General features: G+C 38.0%; 1 protein-coding gene across 1 annotated transcript in view; it reads left to right on the forward strand.

The window, feature by feature from the left end:
• LOC138012425 (ATP-dependent RNA helicase DHX8-like) overlaps nucleotides 1-17,500 on the forward strand; it is a 220,691-nt gene that overhangs the window by 65,890 nt on the left and 137,301 nt on the right. The window contains exons 8-9 of the mRNA XM_068859193.1: nucleotides 4,965-5,076; nucleotides 17,215-17,313. Of these exons, the coding sequence (XP_068715294.1) occupies nucleotides 4,965-5,076; nucleotides 17,215-17,313 (211 nt within the window). The remainder of the gene's footprint in view (nucleotides 1-4,964; nucleotides 5,077-17,214; nucleotides 17,314-17,500) is intronic.

Genomic DNA, 17,500 nt, shown 5'->3' on the forward strand with positions numbered 1-17,500 from the left:
CGACTGCTCCTTTTCTGCTGCCCTCCTTCCCTTTTTGGTCTTCGGTTTTTTAGCTGGTGGCTGCTCACAATCACATTTACGACTGTCGCCACTATAAGAACGGCACATCACTAAACAGTGGATTCTTCTTTGACCAGATTGTCCGCAGACAGTACACTTAGTTAGACGTTGAGACATAGTTGAGTATAGACAGTTGCAAATAGATGCTAATGGTGTCAACTACATTGAGTTGTCACTAGAGAGACCCTTATTCATCCTGTCATCACTACACATATCGAACCTGGAACTGTCATCTACTCAGATCAATTCACTCCATACATACCACTCAACCAGCTAGGATATATCCATGTATCAGTAAATCATTCCAAGAACTTTGTTGACCCCGACAGTGGTCACACACCAACACCATCGAAGGCCTGTGGGCTTTGGTCAAGAAGAAGTTGAAGTGGATGTGTGGTACCCTGTATGAATACATACCCACCTACTTGGATGAGTTCACCTGGTTTCCGAACTTCGGAAAAGACCGAGCATTTGAGCAGTTGCTGAAAGGCATCGCTGAACAGTTTCCACTGCAGTGAAATTGCAATTACAAACGACTCCTTTAGGAGCCACCACATATTAAATGTCAATGATCAATAAAGAGTTTAAACTTCCCAATCCTTTATAATGAACAAAAATAAGCAAGTCGGTCGACTTGCAAATTAACTCCCCGCTTTGGTAACCGACCCTTGCCAAAACATCGAGAAGACCTACATGTAGGTACTAGTGTTTCATTTTTAAAATGGCACCTATTTGCCTATCATGTATTCGTCGTTCCTTATGAAGTTGTTCTTGAAAGAAGTTGAAGTTGAAGTGAAGTTGTTGTTGAAAGAAATAACAAAATTCTAAAGAGTAAGTATTTCGACCAACGTGTCTGTAGTGTGTGTCAGCCGATGCGTCGGTAGTGTGTTGGTGGTGTGTTGACCGACGCGTTGGTGGGATCGGATTCTTTACTTTTACCCCCTGCGGTCACATTCGCACTTGCTTGCTTGGCCAATATTTGGTTACCTAACACATTCCTAGCTCGTCACAGGTGTGACCGACCAAGCAATGGCGTGTCTTGCTTGCTTAAAACATCACAGGATCCACACAGCTCAGCTCAAGAGCGCTCGCAGTGCTCTTGAACTGTGCTAGGTAAACATTTCATGAAAAGCTGACCAGTAAGGAAGAGGGTGGTAATTTTACAGCTTGGTCTTTCGTAATGAAGGTTTGATTAAAGGTGTAACGTAACTTCATTCTGCTGTTGTCTTACAGAGCTGTGAATCATTTCTATTCAAATATGTTCAGGACGCCTTCGCCTTATGACGCTTCCAGGTCATCGCCCATTCCGAACAAGCAACGCAAGCTACCAATTCTTAGTTTAGCTTCTACATCTGCACAGAAATTCGTCAAAGGTTTTCCTCAAAATATTTCTTGTAATCCTGCTCAGGCAACTGTTCCAAGAACAGTTGTACGATTAGACAAAAGAGGTTCGCCTTCCTCATCAGCAGAAACAATTGAAACTAGTCTGGGAAATAGTTCATCCATTTTCAACGAACGCGCAACTTGAACTGAAGTGCATGTGACCACATCATGCTTGCTTAAAACTCTAGCCCTTGCTACTGATTGCTTAACTGACGTCACAAGCAAGCATGCTTCAGGATAGTTTTAAGTGCCAATGTGACCTCGGGGTTAGTCTTTTAGTATTTAGAGTAAGCTTGTTGGCAAGAAGCCAAAATTGTACCACCTCACGATCATGATTTAATTTAAACTGTAACATGTACGGGTCAACTGCAGACATCGTAGGTCATGCATCATTGGCATACATTCTGACGCATGTGAGAGAGAGCCGGATTTAAGGTCATCAATTTAAATTAATAATAAAGGCCCAAGTACAGGTCCCTGAGGGACTACACAAGTTATCAAAAGGAGTTAGAAAAAGAGCTATTCATGCATGTTTGTTGCTTAGGGTCTTCAAGAGAAGGAGTGAACCAGAAGAGTGAAGGTGCTTCTACTCCATAATATTTAAACTTTTCAAGGAATAAAAATATTATGATCAGCAGTGTCAAAAGCTTTCTTCAGATCTAGAAAAAGCACACCATTCAGTAGACCATTGTCAATATTTAAATACCAGACATTTGTAGCTTCGAGTAAGGCAGCGAGAGTTGAGTGCATAGGTCGAAACCCATGTTGTGAATCTGCCAGAAGATTATGCTTAGTTAGATAGTTATAAAGCTGATTAAAGATAACCTTTTCAGTCATTTTACTGGTGATCGTGAGAAGAGATATAGGACGATAATAATTTTTTTGGGTCACACATAACCTTCCTCAAATACCTGAGTTACTTTTGCAGTTTTCCAGTCTTCTGGAAATATACAGCTCTTAATGGAAAGATTAAGGACAAGTCTTAATGAAGATGCAATAACTGGTTGAGCTTCTTTCAATACCTTGCATGATATTCTATCAAGGCCACTGCCCTTGTTTGAATTTAATGACTGAATTATTTTAGACACCTCATTAATATTAATTTCATTACAGGAAAGATATGTTGTGTAGGGGTGAATGATATATTCAGTGAAGCTAATATCCACAGCAGGAATATCATTAGTTAATTGCTGCTCCACAATGTAAAGTGATAATTAATTTTAATGGATTACTTTTACTTGAAGAAGAATAAGGTTCATCCATGATTTTTATTATTATTTATCACTGTGTAATGGGAATTTTTCCCCAAGATCATGTGAAACTCTTTCCAAGATTCCGTAATTATATTACCTACAGTTTCTGTGAAGTGTTGTGCAATGTAATATGAAGCTATAGCACATTTAATGGCTTCGTTCCGAGCGACTTTATACGCCTGCCCATTTTCACTAGTTCAAATTTTTTGCGGCAATTTTCTTAAGTTCATCCCTTTCAAACATTGACCTCTTTACAATGTAAGTCTGATGTTATCCAAGGATTATTTCGTATTTTCTTGTTGCGAAGTGGCGTGTGAGCATCAGAGATCTTAAGAAACATTGCTTTTCCTTCTGGAGGAGGGGGTTGTAATACTGGTTTTTGGTCTCACCGAGTTGACAAGGCGGAATTTGCTGGTATCGTTTATTGACGCTTCGGATAGTAGGCGAAGGTATTCCGATTTATCCATAACAACACCGAACCCTTTATCCGGTTTTGTAATAACAATGTCATCGTATCTTTTCAGATCTTCAATAGCTTGCAAAAGGGCTGTAGGAGGTTTTGGGCCACTCCTATTAATATAGCAACAATGTCTCATCTATGAATTTAAATGTAACCTGTGTGATGCAGGGTACATGTATGTGGGTTATACACGTGGTCACTTGCACAAGCGCGTAGAAGGGCACACTAGAAAGTCATCTTTGATTTACAAAAACTATAACCTCCAACACAATAGTGAAACGCCTGAACGCTTCATTGAGCAATTTCACACCATCACGAAATGTAGTGGCAAATTTGATTGCCTCGTTAAAGAAATGTTATACATTCGCATGCATAAACCAACATAGAACGTGCAAACGGATTAGGCCGTTTATTTTAATTTTTGCTTATCTTGTACCTTTCCTTATTTAACTAGTCTCTTGATAATGGAGTCATGATGACCCCGAAATACGGGGCTCAAATTGTTACATCCAGAAAACAAATGGTATCCATTAAATTTATATTAGGGAAGTTGGTTATTTTAGATAGAAATCTACGATGGGTACTTAATACCCTGGCCAAATTTTGTCTTGATATGATTACCCTAACTGTATCTAAGGACAGAATATGTTTATTTGTTTGAAAAAAGGAGAAACTATCTTGAGCCTCCTTAAGTGAGCAAGTTTGAAGTTCTGAAACGCTGCTATATCCAAACATATCCACAGGCGACCCAAACACATAATTTGAATGCTCAGTCAACATAAACTCTTGTTGGGGTTTACATGGGAAACATAAAATGCGGAAAAAAAATCATATTGCAAGGAAAATACAAGAAATATACTTACATGTACTCTTACCGGTACTTCATTTTGTATCCTTGAGTCAATTTGAGTTGTTCTGGGCTAGTTTTGAATTGCTTCCTATCCTTCCTTCCTTCCTTCCTTCCTATCCTTCTTTTAATGAAGGATAGGAGCAAATTTCAAAACTAGCCCAGAACGCCTCAAATCAACACAAGAGAATCTCCAGAGAATGTTTTTTCTAAACTTTGCAAAGAGACTTATCTTAGCCTGCCAATCACTGTGGGGTCACTAAGTTCGTTTTTGAGATATTAAGCATTTGAACACAAGATAAAGGGCGCTTTTAGATAGCTTTTTTGTTGCCATGGTGCCTGTTATGTCACATTAATGAGTGCATCTTGTTAGGCAGTTAGTGGTTTTTCATTTGGTACCAAAACATTGAAGTTATGCGACACAATGTCGCAGAGTTAATCCTTTTAATAAGACATTCCCTCCAAGTTGTTGAATCTGGTTTGATCGAGCCACCTTAATTAAGCTGGTTTCTAACAGAGTCCACACCTTTTTGGTCTAAAGACAGCACGATTTGGAAACTGTTCCTCATTCTTGTGGTCTTGACCACTTTCTGCAATTACTGCATTTAAAAGCAGAGATGATAGTTTGGTTAATGAAAATTAAGTCAAGTTGATGTCGTCTTCTATCGCTAATCTTTGTTATTAAACGATTTTGGGTCTTCTAAAACAAACAACAACTATTCCTCTAACAGAATGTTTGGGCCTCTCCTCTTGTTCAAGCAACTTGTTCTTTTTCGATAATCAAAGGTTTGCAACTGCTTAAGTTGATTACTTGGTTAAGTGGCATACTTGTAACTTCTTAAGTTGCTTACTTAACCGCTCTTGATTGTCATTGTAACTGATGAATGATCATTGTAATGAATGGTGAATGCATGATCATTAATTTTTTAACTTTCATTCCATGTGAATTCCACACTTTCAGGAGATACAGTGGAAGTGAATCCAGAAGTAAGAGAAAAGATCAACCAAGAGACAACCATCATGGCTCTACTTCAAAAGAGAAGTCACCCTGTGCCTCTCCAGTTGTTAGTCAAGTAAGTCACTTTAACTTTACCCTTGAGTACTCTGTTGCCACACAGTACATCTACCTGTTTAGCTATTCACTCTGTATGTGCTACTTGCAAAGGACTTTTGCTCTAAAAGAGGTAATCTGTACATGTCAATACTGATCAAATGACCATTAAGAACATTTTGTAAATTTCTTAGCGTTGAAACACAAAAACACCCACATAGTCCTAATACATGTAGAGTTGCGACTAAATGTTGAAAATTATATCCCTATTTTAACCAAAATAACAAGCAAAATGATGGTTAAAGTGCTCATCGGCAAGTTTTCTCTCTTTTTATGTGAGATTCACCATTCCAAGTAAACGAGATAAGTCGCTGCTTTCTTGTGTGTGTCGCGGAGAAAAATGGTAGTTTTTCCAATATACGTAGAAAATTGTGCTTTGTCATCAATATGTTGAATAATAAAATAATATCCTTCTCAGTATCAAGTATCAGGCGATATTCCGTGCAATTTTGCAGGATAATTGTTAAATGTATGGAAGATATCCACTTGTTATTCTCCATAATTATGGTTTGATGGATTATCTTTATTGTGTTATTGGGCACCATTCTCAGAATATGGAATATGCTACATCCACATATGGGCTTTTCCGCAGAAGGGTTTTCTGTGACATGTTATTGCGTTACTGCAGTATCTTACGCACTGATTCTTTTTTAAACTTCACCAAGACATGTAAACTATGTAAACATGTAAGCCTTATGGCAACAAATGAATTGGCATTTTCTGAAAACGTGGATGAAGTTTTCACCTGGATTGATTTAGGAGTGCTTGAAAGTCAGTTAACAGCAAGAACAACTTTAAAGATTAGTGGTAAAAGAAATACACCAGCCTTGGACAAATTGTGTTTGTATTTTCCATGTGTTGGTGAGTTCTTCACGCTATACCTTTCTTAGATCATAACCGTCCAAGGCAAAAAGGCTTAAAAAGAAGTGGGTTGATTGCAAGAGGGAGCAAAATGGGAACCAACTGAGAACAGTTCTTTGTATTCACAGCAAGACCCTTCACTAAGGAGGACTTCGCATAATAATTTGGAGGCAGTGTGGCCCAGTGATAGGGCGCTTGCCTTGAGATCCGGAGATCCTGGGTTCAAGACTTGCTCTGACCATTCGCTGAATTTGATCCTTGTAGTCCCTGGTTCAACTTCCCAGCTGCACTTGTAAATAGCCAAATGGTTTGCCTCCGGCAGTTGGGATTCTTAACAGTTGTTGTTGTTTCGTTGCGTCATTTCATTGTGTTTCATTGGCCCTGAAAAGCCCCTGTGGGGAGCAGTCAATTAAGTATGTATTGTATTGTTTTGTATCCCGGGTTCAATTCCCAAAACGAACAAACCAGTAGTTCCAATAGTTACTGGGTTGCCAAACCCAGTCGGAATCTGCATTTCATTTCTCTGGTTTTTTTTTTTGGTTTTTTTTCCATGTCATGAAAAGTCTTGCCTGTCACTCCCCTGCCTAGTGGTGTCTTTTTGCATAGAGTGTTCTGTGCATATTTTAGGTTTGAGGGGGCTGGGGTAATGCGTAGATTTCTCTGGTGCACACAGGAGAACATTTAATTAACTTGCAATGGCATTGAAAGTCTTGCTAATGTGCATGGTGTCTTAGTGGATCTTTAAACAAAATATACCCTCATGGAGCTCAAGAATGGAACGTCAGTTGGATGAACAAGACAGGCAGTCAAAAATAAATATCTGGAATCTTTAAAGGGATGAGCAATGGTCTTCAGCAGCATTTTCACTTTTCGCCATTGGATATCAAGTGAGCTTTGTTTCTAATATTTTACTAACTTGGTACCGTAATTTCCGGGCGATTACCCGTGCAGTAGATTACCCACATTGGCCATGTTTTGAAAAAAAAAAACTCAACAGATTGACTGCACTAGCAGATAACCTGCACCCAAAAACAAAAGAAAGTCATGAACTCACAAAGGTGGAGTGATGATGAGCCCTCGTGGCCGTGGATAGCCGGTACAAGTGTAGTTTTTCCAAAGCCGACGATTGATCAACTTTCCAACGAAGGGTAAAACAACTGCAGTTTTGAAATAATCAACAATACTTTTAATTTGACTAGCCAAAGCGACTTACAAAATCATTTTGCGACACCTACAAATGCTCATTCTTTGCTTAAAATACTTATAAATACTTGAAATTATTTACACTAACATGACGGTTTGTTTGTTCAAAAACATCTTTACAAGGCAATCAAATGTTTAATAAAATGCTCATTTCAAGTGCTATCAGTTCATGCTATCAGAGTCAAAGTCTTTATCCTCAGTGTCACTGTGAAACAGGTCAATTAATTGCACATCCAGGACAGGATCTAGAGTTGCTGTGCTTTGTTCATCATCACTGATTTCAGATGCATCACTCACGTCATCCTCACTGGCACCGGGAACACTTGTAATTCCTGCTTTCCTGAAGCCATTCATGATTGCTGTGAGTTTCACTGCTTTCCCCACTCGAATTACCCAATTGCAGACTTCCGCGTGTGTTGCCCTTCTTATCTTTCCAGTTTCGGTGAAAGGTGTGAATTCCTTCGGACATCCACTTCTCCCACTCCTCAGAAACATGGTTCTTGAATGACCAATTGACAGAAATGTCTAATGGCTGCAATTTCTTGGTAAGGCCTTCAGGAATCACTGCAGTAGTTGTTTTGTGTTCAGTTTTGAAAGTGTTGCAAACACCCTCGTCATTCATCATCATTGAATGATACCGCTTGTAAAAATCTATTCTAAACTTCTAAACCACACTCCAAGTGCTTTCACTTTTTCACTTCACCATTTGAATTTTTTTTATGCACAAAGTTTGAGCCAGCCAATCCACAAGGACTATGGCCAGACATACTTCCAAAATATCTAATAGGATGTGTAAGTGTGGTGTCATCTGTGTATTGACTGAGTTTAGTTTCATGGGTATTTATAGATATTCCCCTGATCTTCTTATCTCTCCGAAAAGCTTCTGTCATTATTTCCACTGATAAAACAAATAAGTAAGGTGAAAGGGGACAGCCCTGACAAACTCCTCAATTAAGTTTAAAGAAATTACTCGCCCATCCATTATTTAAATACAGCTTTCTATGTCAAAGTAAAAAACATTTATCCATTTTTATAATTGTGGTCCTAAGCCAAAAAACTTCAAAAATAAAAGACAATTCTAGCATGTCAAAGGCTTTCTCGAAATCAAGAAAAAGGGGAAGTCCCAGAATGTTTTTCGCAATAGTATATTTAATAATACTGTCGATCAAACAAATGTTTTTCCCAATGAATCTGCCCTTTATAAAACCTGTCTGATCATAAGTTTAGGAAGCACAGTTTCAATTCTGCTTGCTATGGCTTTAGTCGCAATCTTGTAATCACAGTTTAACAGCATTAATAATTGCGAGTTTTTAACTAATTTAAGTTTGCCTTTCTTTTTTGGTATAAGTTTCACAAAACCTCATCTTTGCGATACAGAAAGCTTCCCTGTTTCATATCATAATGAGTAATTGAGAGCATTTACATGTATAAGAATATTATCCAATTCACTCCAGAAAACCTTATAAAAATCACAGGGAAGACGATCTTTTCCTTCGTGTTTTATCGGAAGACATAGTTTTTAGTGCCTCCAGACATTCCTCCCTTTTAAGCAGTCCTTCGCAAGAAAATTGCTCTTTGTTGTTCGTGGTTTTGATTCAGTTGTCGGAAAAAATCTTCAGCAAGGCACTTGTTGTTTATTTTAGACCTATAAAGGCTTTCATAAAAGGACACACATTCATTCAAAATTTCTTTGTCCATGACAACGAAATCGCTCTCATTAATTTCAATCTGGGTAATGGTTCCTTGTTTGCAATGTCTTTTTTCTAAATTAAGGAAGTACTTAGTATTTTTCTCGCCTTCATTGTACCACCAGGATTTGGATCTGAGAATAGCTCCCTTTGTTTGGTATTCAATCATTAGCTCTAGTTCTCGTTTCTTTTTTAAGTTCCAACCAACATCAATTTTTGTGGCCGCTAGTAAATCACGAAAGTAGCGACCACCCCCAAAAGTAGCGAGACCAAGTTTTTTAAATGGTATAAATGGTATACCGTAAACCATTACTTTATCAAGCAATAGTCAAAATTTTAATTTACAATAATATGTTTGTGCAGTGTCACAAATTGTTCATGATAAAGCACTTGAATTTACATACATTTGCACTTGACATCAATTCACTGAAGTAGCGATGTAAGAACTACTGTAAATCGGTATAATTTGGTATTACTGGTAACAACCGGAACGTTTCTTCAAATTGAAATTGAAAATTCCATATAGTTTTTTGCTGTATTTATCATTATGTTCTTTTTATGAAACACAAGCCATACATATGGAATGCAAAGAAAATGTTGTTCTTTTTTAAATTTTGTTGTTCATTTTTTATTTCGGAAAAAAAGCTAGCGCCAGGTCTATTTGTAAACGATTTTTGTTCACCAAAAGTAGCAACCCCCAAAGGCTGCTAATTCCGAAAGTAATTACTCATGCGCAGTAAGCGCATGAGGTATAAAATGCCCTCCGTTTCTTGTTTTCCGTGTCACATTAGTGCAGGGAAAGTTATGCTTGCATACATTTTCAGACTGTAACTTTACGTGGGATTGGGGGTTGGGGGGCGGGGGGGGGTACGAGATACAAAAACCCTCAACTTGTTGCGCAACATTGTTTCGTTGCAAGTTTTTATCGATGTTTCGCGTTTTTCACCTTGCGTGATCAACTTGACCCGCAACAAAAACATTTGTTGCGGGTTGAAGAAATGCAGCGGGCTGATTGGTTGATTTGCTAGTACACGAGCACATTTGTTGGGTGACAAGTTGTGAGCTTGATGAAAAAGGAGCAACAAAACCAAAATTTGTTGCTCAGAGTAGACCCGCGCTTTACTTTTCGCAACAACTTTCTTCAACCTGCAACAAATGTTTTTGTTGCGGGTCAAGTTGATTGTGCAAGGTGAAAAACGGTAAACATCTACCCAAACTTGCAACGAAACAATGTTGCGCGCCAAGTTGAGGGTTTTTGTATCTCGTATTTTGCCGCCTTTAAGTAGACTTGCCACAATTCCACCTCACGAGAATTCCGGGAGAAAATCTTTTGGCGAACGAAGCGTGATTTTTCGGACGCGAATCTACACGAGACGAAGGACTTTTGAAAGTCTAGCCCTTAAGATGTGTCATTTTCTCTTGGATGTGCATGGTCGCGCCCGAATCATCGCATCTTGACTGTTCAAACTTTGTGATTGCAGTCGTGGTCGTACGGCCCGGGTCGTACGGATCGAGCTGTTAGAATAAATCTTTTTCGATTGTGGAGCCAAAGGTAACTTGTTGACATTAAAGAGAAAATTATATATATTTTTTCTAATTTGTGTTACAAATAAACACTTTGCACGAGAGCGGGGATTGACATAAAGGTCATTCAAACTGATCTCCATCAACATGCCGGTCATCTCAGCTAGCTCCTAGTGATCTTTGAGAACCTTAGAGCAGCTTTGAGCGAAACTGAGAATACCTGAGAAAAACTGATCCGACTTTTAGCAATCTGAACTGTTCTTAGAACTACTGTTATTGTCAGTATGGGCATGTGACGAAGTCAAAATGGGGAATTCTTTCAACAATACAGCCTAGTCGTTGTTTATTTGGTGGCAAAGGAATTTAGAGGAATTGCTTCAAGGGGAAATTCTGGTTTTCTGTCTTACTTTTGGTTTACTTAGAGGCCATTTATTTGCCAGTATTGAAAAGTTTGGTTCATATTTATGAAATGTAACAAATTAATCATCTGTGGCTTTACAAAGATCTATTTGTATCGCTTTTACATTCCTGAGTTAATTCGACTCGCAAATGACGTACAAACAACCCAGGTCTAGGAATTGTTGATCCAACTAAAACTATTGCCGTACCATACAGTAATGTTGAAGTATTTGGTACGGCAAATGCAGGCACACAACGTGTGGCAATGTCTCTGTTGGCACTTGTTTAAAATTTCAGGAATCCAATAACCTCTTCAGTTGACTTGGTTCAAATTATAAACCTTGGGAATAATATGTATTCAGTTTTGTCACAATCATGCAAACAGGGACTCCTATTTTTGACAGATTTGCCTGTTATGGTTATGACTTAAGCTACCTTAATTATCAGTTGACACAGTGATAGTTATAGTCGTTTGCTAAATAGTGCACTTCCTATAATTTCAGACTTTCCTTATGTTACATGTATATCAGTGTTAGCTGCCTTTGATTCTTTTCTCATGGATAATTATCATGCATATATATTCTAACACTTGAACTTTACACCGTAGCAATATACTGTCTGCCTAATGGGAGGTGTAAAATTTTTTACTCTCATGGCAGAGATTTATTAGGTATGGGACCCATTTGCAACATGTACTTCAATTGAAATAGATTCATTAATGAATTTGGTACAACATTTTCAGAATATATGTGCACAAACATCTGTTACTTATGAGATTAAAATGTGTCAACATTATTAAAATGTAAAGCAACAGTGGAAGCACTCTTCATTCATCATATGTTCGAAACTAAAATTTTAGACCCTAGGAGCACTTAAATGATGTTTATTTTTATTCTATTTGTTTTTCCACCTCAAAAATCTTGTAACTATTGCACCTCTCAAACAGTTGATAGTATCATTGAGAATGGAAGAGCAATGTATCAGAAATGTTACTCGAGCAAAATATGTTTTTATTTCTGATTTTCTAAAGAAATTAAACGTAGGCCGCTGGCCATGTAAAAGTTATTCATAGAGCAAGATGTCAGGGAAATTTATCTTGTAATGTGGTTCTCAGTAAACAACAGCTTAAAACTGCCATTTTGGATAATAAGGAAAGCAGCACAGGCTTTTTGATGTGAATTTCTAGCTACTGCATTAGTGGTGTTTTCCAGTGGTATGCAAAGCAAAAGATGATTTACCACGTTTTTGTACAGTACCGCTCAGAATTAACCTAACATGGAACGCGTTCGTGAATGTGATCAGAACGAAACTTGAACGAGAAATGAAGCAGCAACAGAACGGATTTGGAACGGGGGCAGAACGTATATGGAACAGGGGCAGAACGGATATGGAACAAACAAGTTCTCTTTAACCTGTTCTCTAGAACACGTTCTCATCTGCAGGAACGCGTTCTAGAGAACGTCCCCGCTTGGCGAGATTTACGTGTACTTTGTGAAATCCACATTTGTTAGCATTAGGGGCGTGTCGCTTGACACCCGGCCCGGTTAAAAAAGGGATTGGTGTTCAAGGCCGCTAAATTAAGCGCTTGAATTTAAGACTACAATTGGGAAACTGTAATAATCAGAAAACGGAGATGGAAAGTACATTTCATGTGCATTTAGCTGGTAAAGAGAAAGCTTCAAAATATCTTTCTGTTTTCAATTAAGAACAAAACAAAAAAACCCGCACTTCAATCAGTGAGAAAAACAGCTGCAGTGAACGGGATTGAGATGTTAGTGTAAATATTTTCTTTTTCTCAATATGGCCAAAGAGGCTTGAAAATTTACGTACGCATTAGTTGGATAATACTGTTCATCCACAGACAATGAGTACTTTTAGAGTTGTAGAACCAGAACTAGCGTTACACGACTAGTTTTTGCACTAAATTTTTAACCATCACGCCAAAAATAAATTGATCGTTTGATCTGTGGTTTGGTTCGTTCGGTTTGAATGGTTTCCTTCACCTTAATCGTTCCTGTAAGATATTTCTTTTGTACATACAGTGTAACCGAAAATACACGTTAAAATTCCACTAGCCGTGAAATGCGCGCAAACAAAACAACTGACTGGTTCTGCTTCACTAAACAAGTTTGGTTGCCTAGCACGTGACAATTTTTACTCAATACGTGACTATTTCTCTCACCCAAAGTACAAACTTTAAACCCTCGAAACCTTTAAAACGCTTTAAACCTTTCTTTTTTTCCATTCTTTCAAACGATAGCTGCCGCGCACCAAACGAACGATAGAAAGGTTAAAGCGATACAAACGATAGAAACGAAATTAAAAGTGTGATGTTTCGGATCAAAATGTAACACGTCCAACGAAAAATTTTCGGACTCCACCAACTTTGTCTTTGTGCTGTGCGCTAACAAAGCAAAATCAACACAAGGAAAGTATCAAAATAAACAGCAGACATAATAGACAAGCTTTTGTTTTCGATATTATTCCAGATAAATACTTTGTAACAAAGAAATAACAGATAAACTTCGGGTATTGTCGGTAAGCGTTTGACAAACAATACCGTGCGCAAGGCCAAATTTATACGTAAGTCATCTTTTGTCCTTGTTTTGCTCACTTTTTGTATACAATCAAATATTATATTTTTGCACAATTGAAAAAGAAATCTTATTGATCACTGCAATAAGTTAACTGTTTTTTTTTAAATATCTCTATCTCTAAAACCTCGTTTTAGGAAAAGACTAACTGCTTGACTCGAAGTTACAACCCATCTTCATCTCGCAGTGAATGTTCCTGGTTTTTGTGAACGCGTTCAAAGGAACGCGTTCTTTTTCTTGTAAATGCGTTACATGGAACGCATCCAATGGAACCACAAGAGAACAGAGCTGGAATGGATTCGGAACGGGTATAGAACAGATATAGAACGGATAAGAGAACGGAAATTGAACGAATATGTAACGCATTCCGTTCAGCATTCCCTGTTAGGTTAATTCTGAGCAGTACTGTATACAATGGTTCTGAACCAAAAAATGTATCAAAAGTATTTTCAAATGTAGATTCTGTTATTGATCTCTTTTGTTCTATTGTTCAAAGTATATTTAATTGTTTTGAAACAAACTTTAAGGTTGCATTTCTTAGATGTTTTTGTGAATTATCAAATATAGAAAGGACAGAAATAATAAGAAAGCATAAATCTACTTCAGAAATTGCAGCAAACTGGAAGAAAGAGGAGAGAAATTTACATTTCAATGGACCCAGAGAAAAAATAAGAACTTCCTTCAAATTGTTTTGAAAAGTACAGGTCTATGGACCCATCGAAAAAAACAGATTCTTTCAAATAAAGATGAAAAGTATAGGTCAATGAACTCACACGATAAAGAGCAACTTCTCTCAAATAGATTCTTGTAACACCTGTATATCTTTTTTTGTGGTGTACAATAAAGTTATTATTATTATTATTATTATTAAACTGTCAACAAAAATACAAATTACCTGGCAGCGCATGAGTGTAGGCTACTTAGAGCCTCTTCTTTATTCACATGTAATTGCATTTAGAGTGGCTTTAATGCGTTCCAAGATTGAGTAAAAATATTTGTGACATATTAGCATATTTAATCTATGTATACTAAGTAGTGTGAATATGTAATAAAGGTGCACATTTGCCCGGCTGAGATTCCCGGTTCGGAATACATGGCTGCAAATCAACGTGTTGCTGAGCAGAAGTTGGTTCGGAAGTTTGTGCAGTGCTAAGTAATCTGTTGTTGCCTACAAAACCAAAAGGTAATGTTGGATAATATCGTGCAGTAGCTCAAGGTTTCACTTTGGTATGCAAAATCAGATGCAGATGAATCTATCAGGAACTACATTATAGCTTTGAAGAAGTTATCAATCCATTGCAGCTACGGCGAATTTTTTAATCAAGCATTAAGGGACAGGTTGGTTTGCAGATTAAAGAAAGTTAAAATTCAAAACAAGTTGCTTAATACACCAAGCTTGGCCATTTCTATAAAATTGGCAGAGAAGAACACCTGCGAGTTTTGCCTGGTCTCTGCTTCGGCAACAGAAGGGGCAAGTTCAATGAATAACGTGAGCTGGGTTAACAAAGTCAGCCTGGGTGACAGAGGCAACAATAGTCAGCAAGGTGCAGTAAAGTGTCTGTGGTGCAGTGGTAGCCACTTGTCCTGGGTTTGCAGATTCAGGATGCAAGGTGCTATACCAGATAGCAGATTGGGCACATAACGTTGGCATGTAAGAGTGGTACTTCAAGTAGGCAAGGTAAAGGAAGGATGAAACTCAGAGTTAAGAAGATAAGTTAAACATTTTTGGTCTCTACGCTAAGGACAGCGACAAAGCGAGTAGGGGCTACCACGGTAAGGTGGTGGTAAATGGTGAGAGTAGCAATATGGAAATATTGCTATCTGATTATTTCGTCATGAGGAGTGACACCTACAGCAAGAAGTTCAAATATTGTGCACTTCAGAACACTGATATGCAGCTCTAGAACTACTCTGGTGAGACATCAAGAACATGTGGCCAGATTCTGTCCAAGGTCTCTCAACCTTACTGGGGCGTAATTGGTTGGAGAAGCTAAATATGGAATGGACCAAGGTTTTTAGTTTTAGCGAAATGTAGGGGAGTAAAGAGATCGCATTCTCAGCAAGCATGTGGATCTCTTCTGAGAAGGGCATGATGGTATGAAGGGAATTGAAGCACACATTCGGATTTGTAACAGGGCAATCTCGATATATTTCAAGCTGTGCCCTGTTCCATATGCATCGATAGAGGCTGTGAAGGCAGAGGGTCATTGTCAAGGTTAAGCAGAGTGATTTGGCAAGCCCAGTTGTTGTCATGCCCAAGGCTGACGGATCGGTCAGATTATGTGGTGATTGCAAAGGCACCATCAATCAACTGATTGATGATGAACAGTATCCTCTTCCATCAGCACAGAATCTGTACTCCACCCTGGCTGGATCCAAGGTGTTCACAAAGCTTGACCTAGCACACGCTTATGCACAAATGAGTGTTGATGAAGGGAGTCAAAAGTATCTGTGGTAACACCCTCAAGGGACTGTACGCCTAGAAAAAGCTGCCGTCTATATGGAGTGTGCCTAAAATTCTTCAAGCAACCATCGATGAGATCTTGCAGTGGGTGGCGAAGTGCATATGTAATCAAGATGATATCCTTGAAAATCAACCTATGATGAGACAGAAGTCCTTCTGCTGGGGAATAAGCAGGTGGTGAAAAGTTTAGAGCTCAAAGGAACTGAGTTAAAAAAAACTATTAAAATCCTTGCGGTTTACTTTTACATATAACAACTCATTGTATTACAAATTGAATTTTGAATCTTTCTTAAAATCTCTGAGGAACTTGTTAAAGGGATGGGGCTAGAGGGGACTTACCTTGATTGGAAAAGTGCAAATTATAGAATTGTTTGCCATTGTACAGACTACCGCTATGATTTTCCTTTGTTTGAAAAGACAAAGATAAAGTTAAGCTCTTGGTATTACATGTAGTTAACAAAATTGAAAAATTGACAATAAAGTTGACAGTTACTTGTGAAAATACATTGTTTGTGGTTTGTCTTACGAAGCTCGTTTCATCCCGACCAAGGGGATGCTTCGTAATGATCAAAGGGGATGCTTTGTAACACTAACCATGAGCAATGTATTTTCACAAAATTGAAGAAGGTGGACTGAAAATTCCTGACCTGAAATTGATAATGTTAACTCAAAGAATAATGTGCATAAAGAAGTTTCTTTCCCTCAACACAGCCAGCTGGAAAGCGTTTTTGAATTTTTACTTACAGAAAGTGGCAGGTAGATTAATTGTTATTCGACCATTGTAATCTTGACTATTCGAAATTATCAATATCCCTACCTACTTTCTAGAAAGAGTGCTTTGTAGCATGGGCTTCCTTAAATTGTTCCATAAACCCTTCCTCTGCATCCAACTTTTTGAAACAGCTTCTATGGAATAACAGGTTTATTAGTATGGAATTCTCATTCGCTTCATCACCCAAATTTAATTCATCTTGGTTTTATAACAGTCGGGGACCTTCTTTATTTGCATAGCAATTTCAAACTAATTGATCCGCAACATTCACATCCTTCTTCCATTGATTTCTTTTTACTTTTTCAACACCATCCCTGTGGAATGGTGCAAGAAATTAAAGTTAGATGGTAACAAATCTAGCCCCAGGTCTGGGGCTGAGGCCTAGCAGTGTTTATGCCTGCAGAATTTGAATATCTCTTCACAGGTTGTTCTGTTCACAGAAAGTAAAGAATTATTGTTGTTATTGTTATTGCACTGTTTTTGTTATTGTTTTGTTGTATTTGAAAGTTCCAGGTTGTGGGGTTTACATGTATATGGACCATGAAAAGAACTAGAAAATTTTTTTAGAAAAATTATAAACTGTTTTCTTTTTCAGATCTACAATGGTAAAGTGACAACAATTATGCAATTTGGATGCTTTGTGCAGATGGAAGGCTTAAGAGGTCGACATGAAGGCTTGGTACACATATCTCAGGTAGATACATGCTTGTGTATGCTTGTTTATGCTTACAACTGAATGTAATTCCTACAGTGAGGCTGGGCTGTGCTCAGTTCGTTGCTGGTGGTTTAAATTTTAATTACCATCATGAATTCAAACATTATGACTTTGAAACGAACTGGATAGAGGGAACAATCAGGAAAACCAAGTATGTTATTGTTTA

The sequence above is a fragment of the Montipora foliosa genome, chromosome 8 (assembly GCF_036669935.1).
Source record: "Montipora foliosa isolate CH-2021 chromosome 8, ASM3666993v2, whole genome shotgun sequence".
Taxonomy (NCBI): domain Eukaryota; kingdom Metazoa; phylum Cnidaria; class Anthozoa; order Scleractinia; family Acroporidae; genus Montipora; species Montipora foliosa.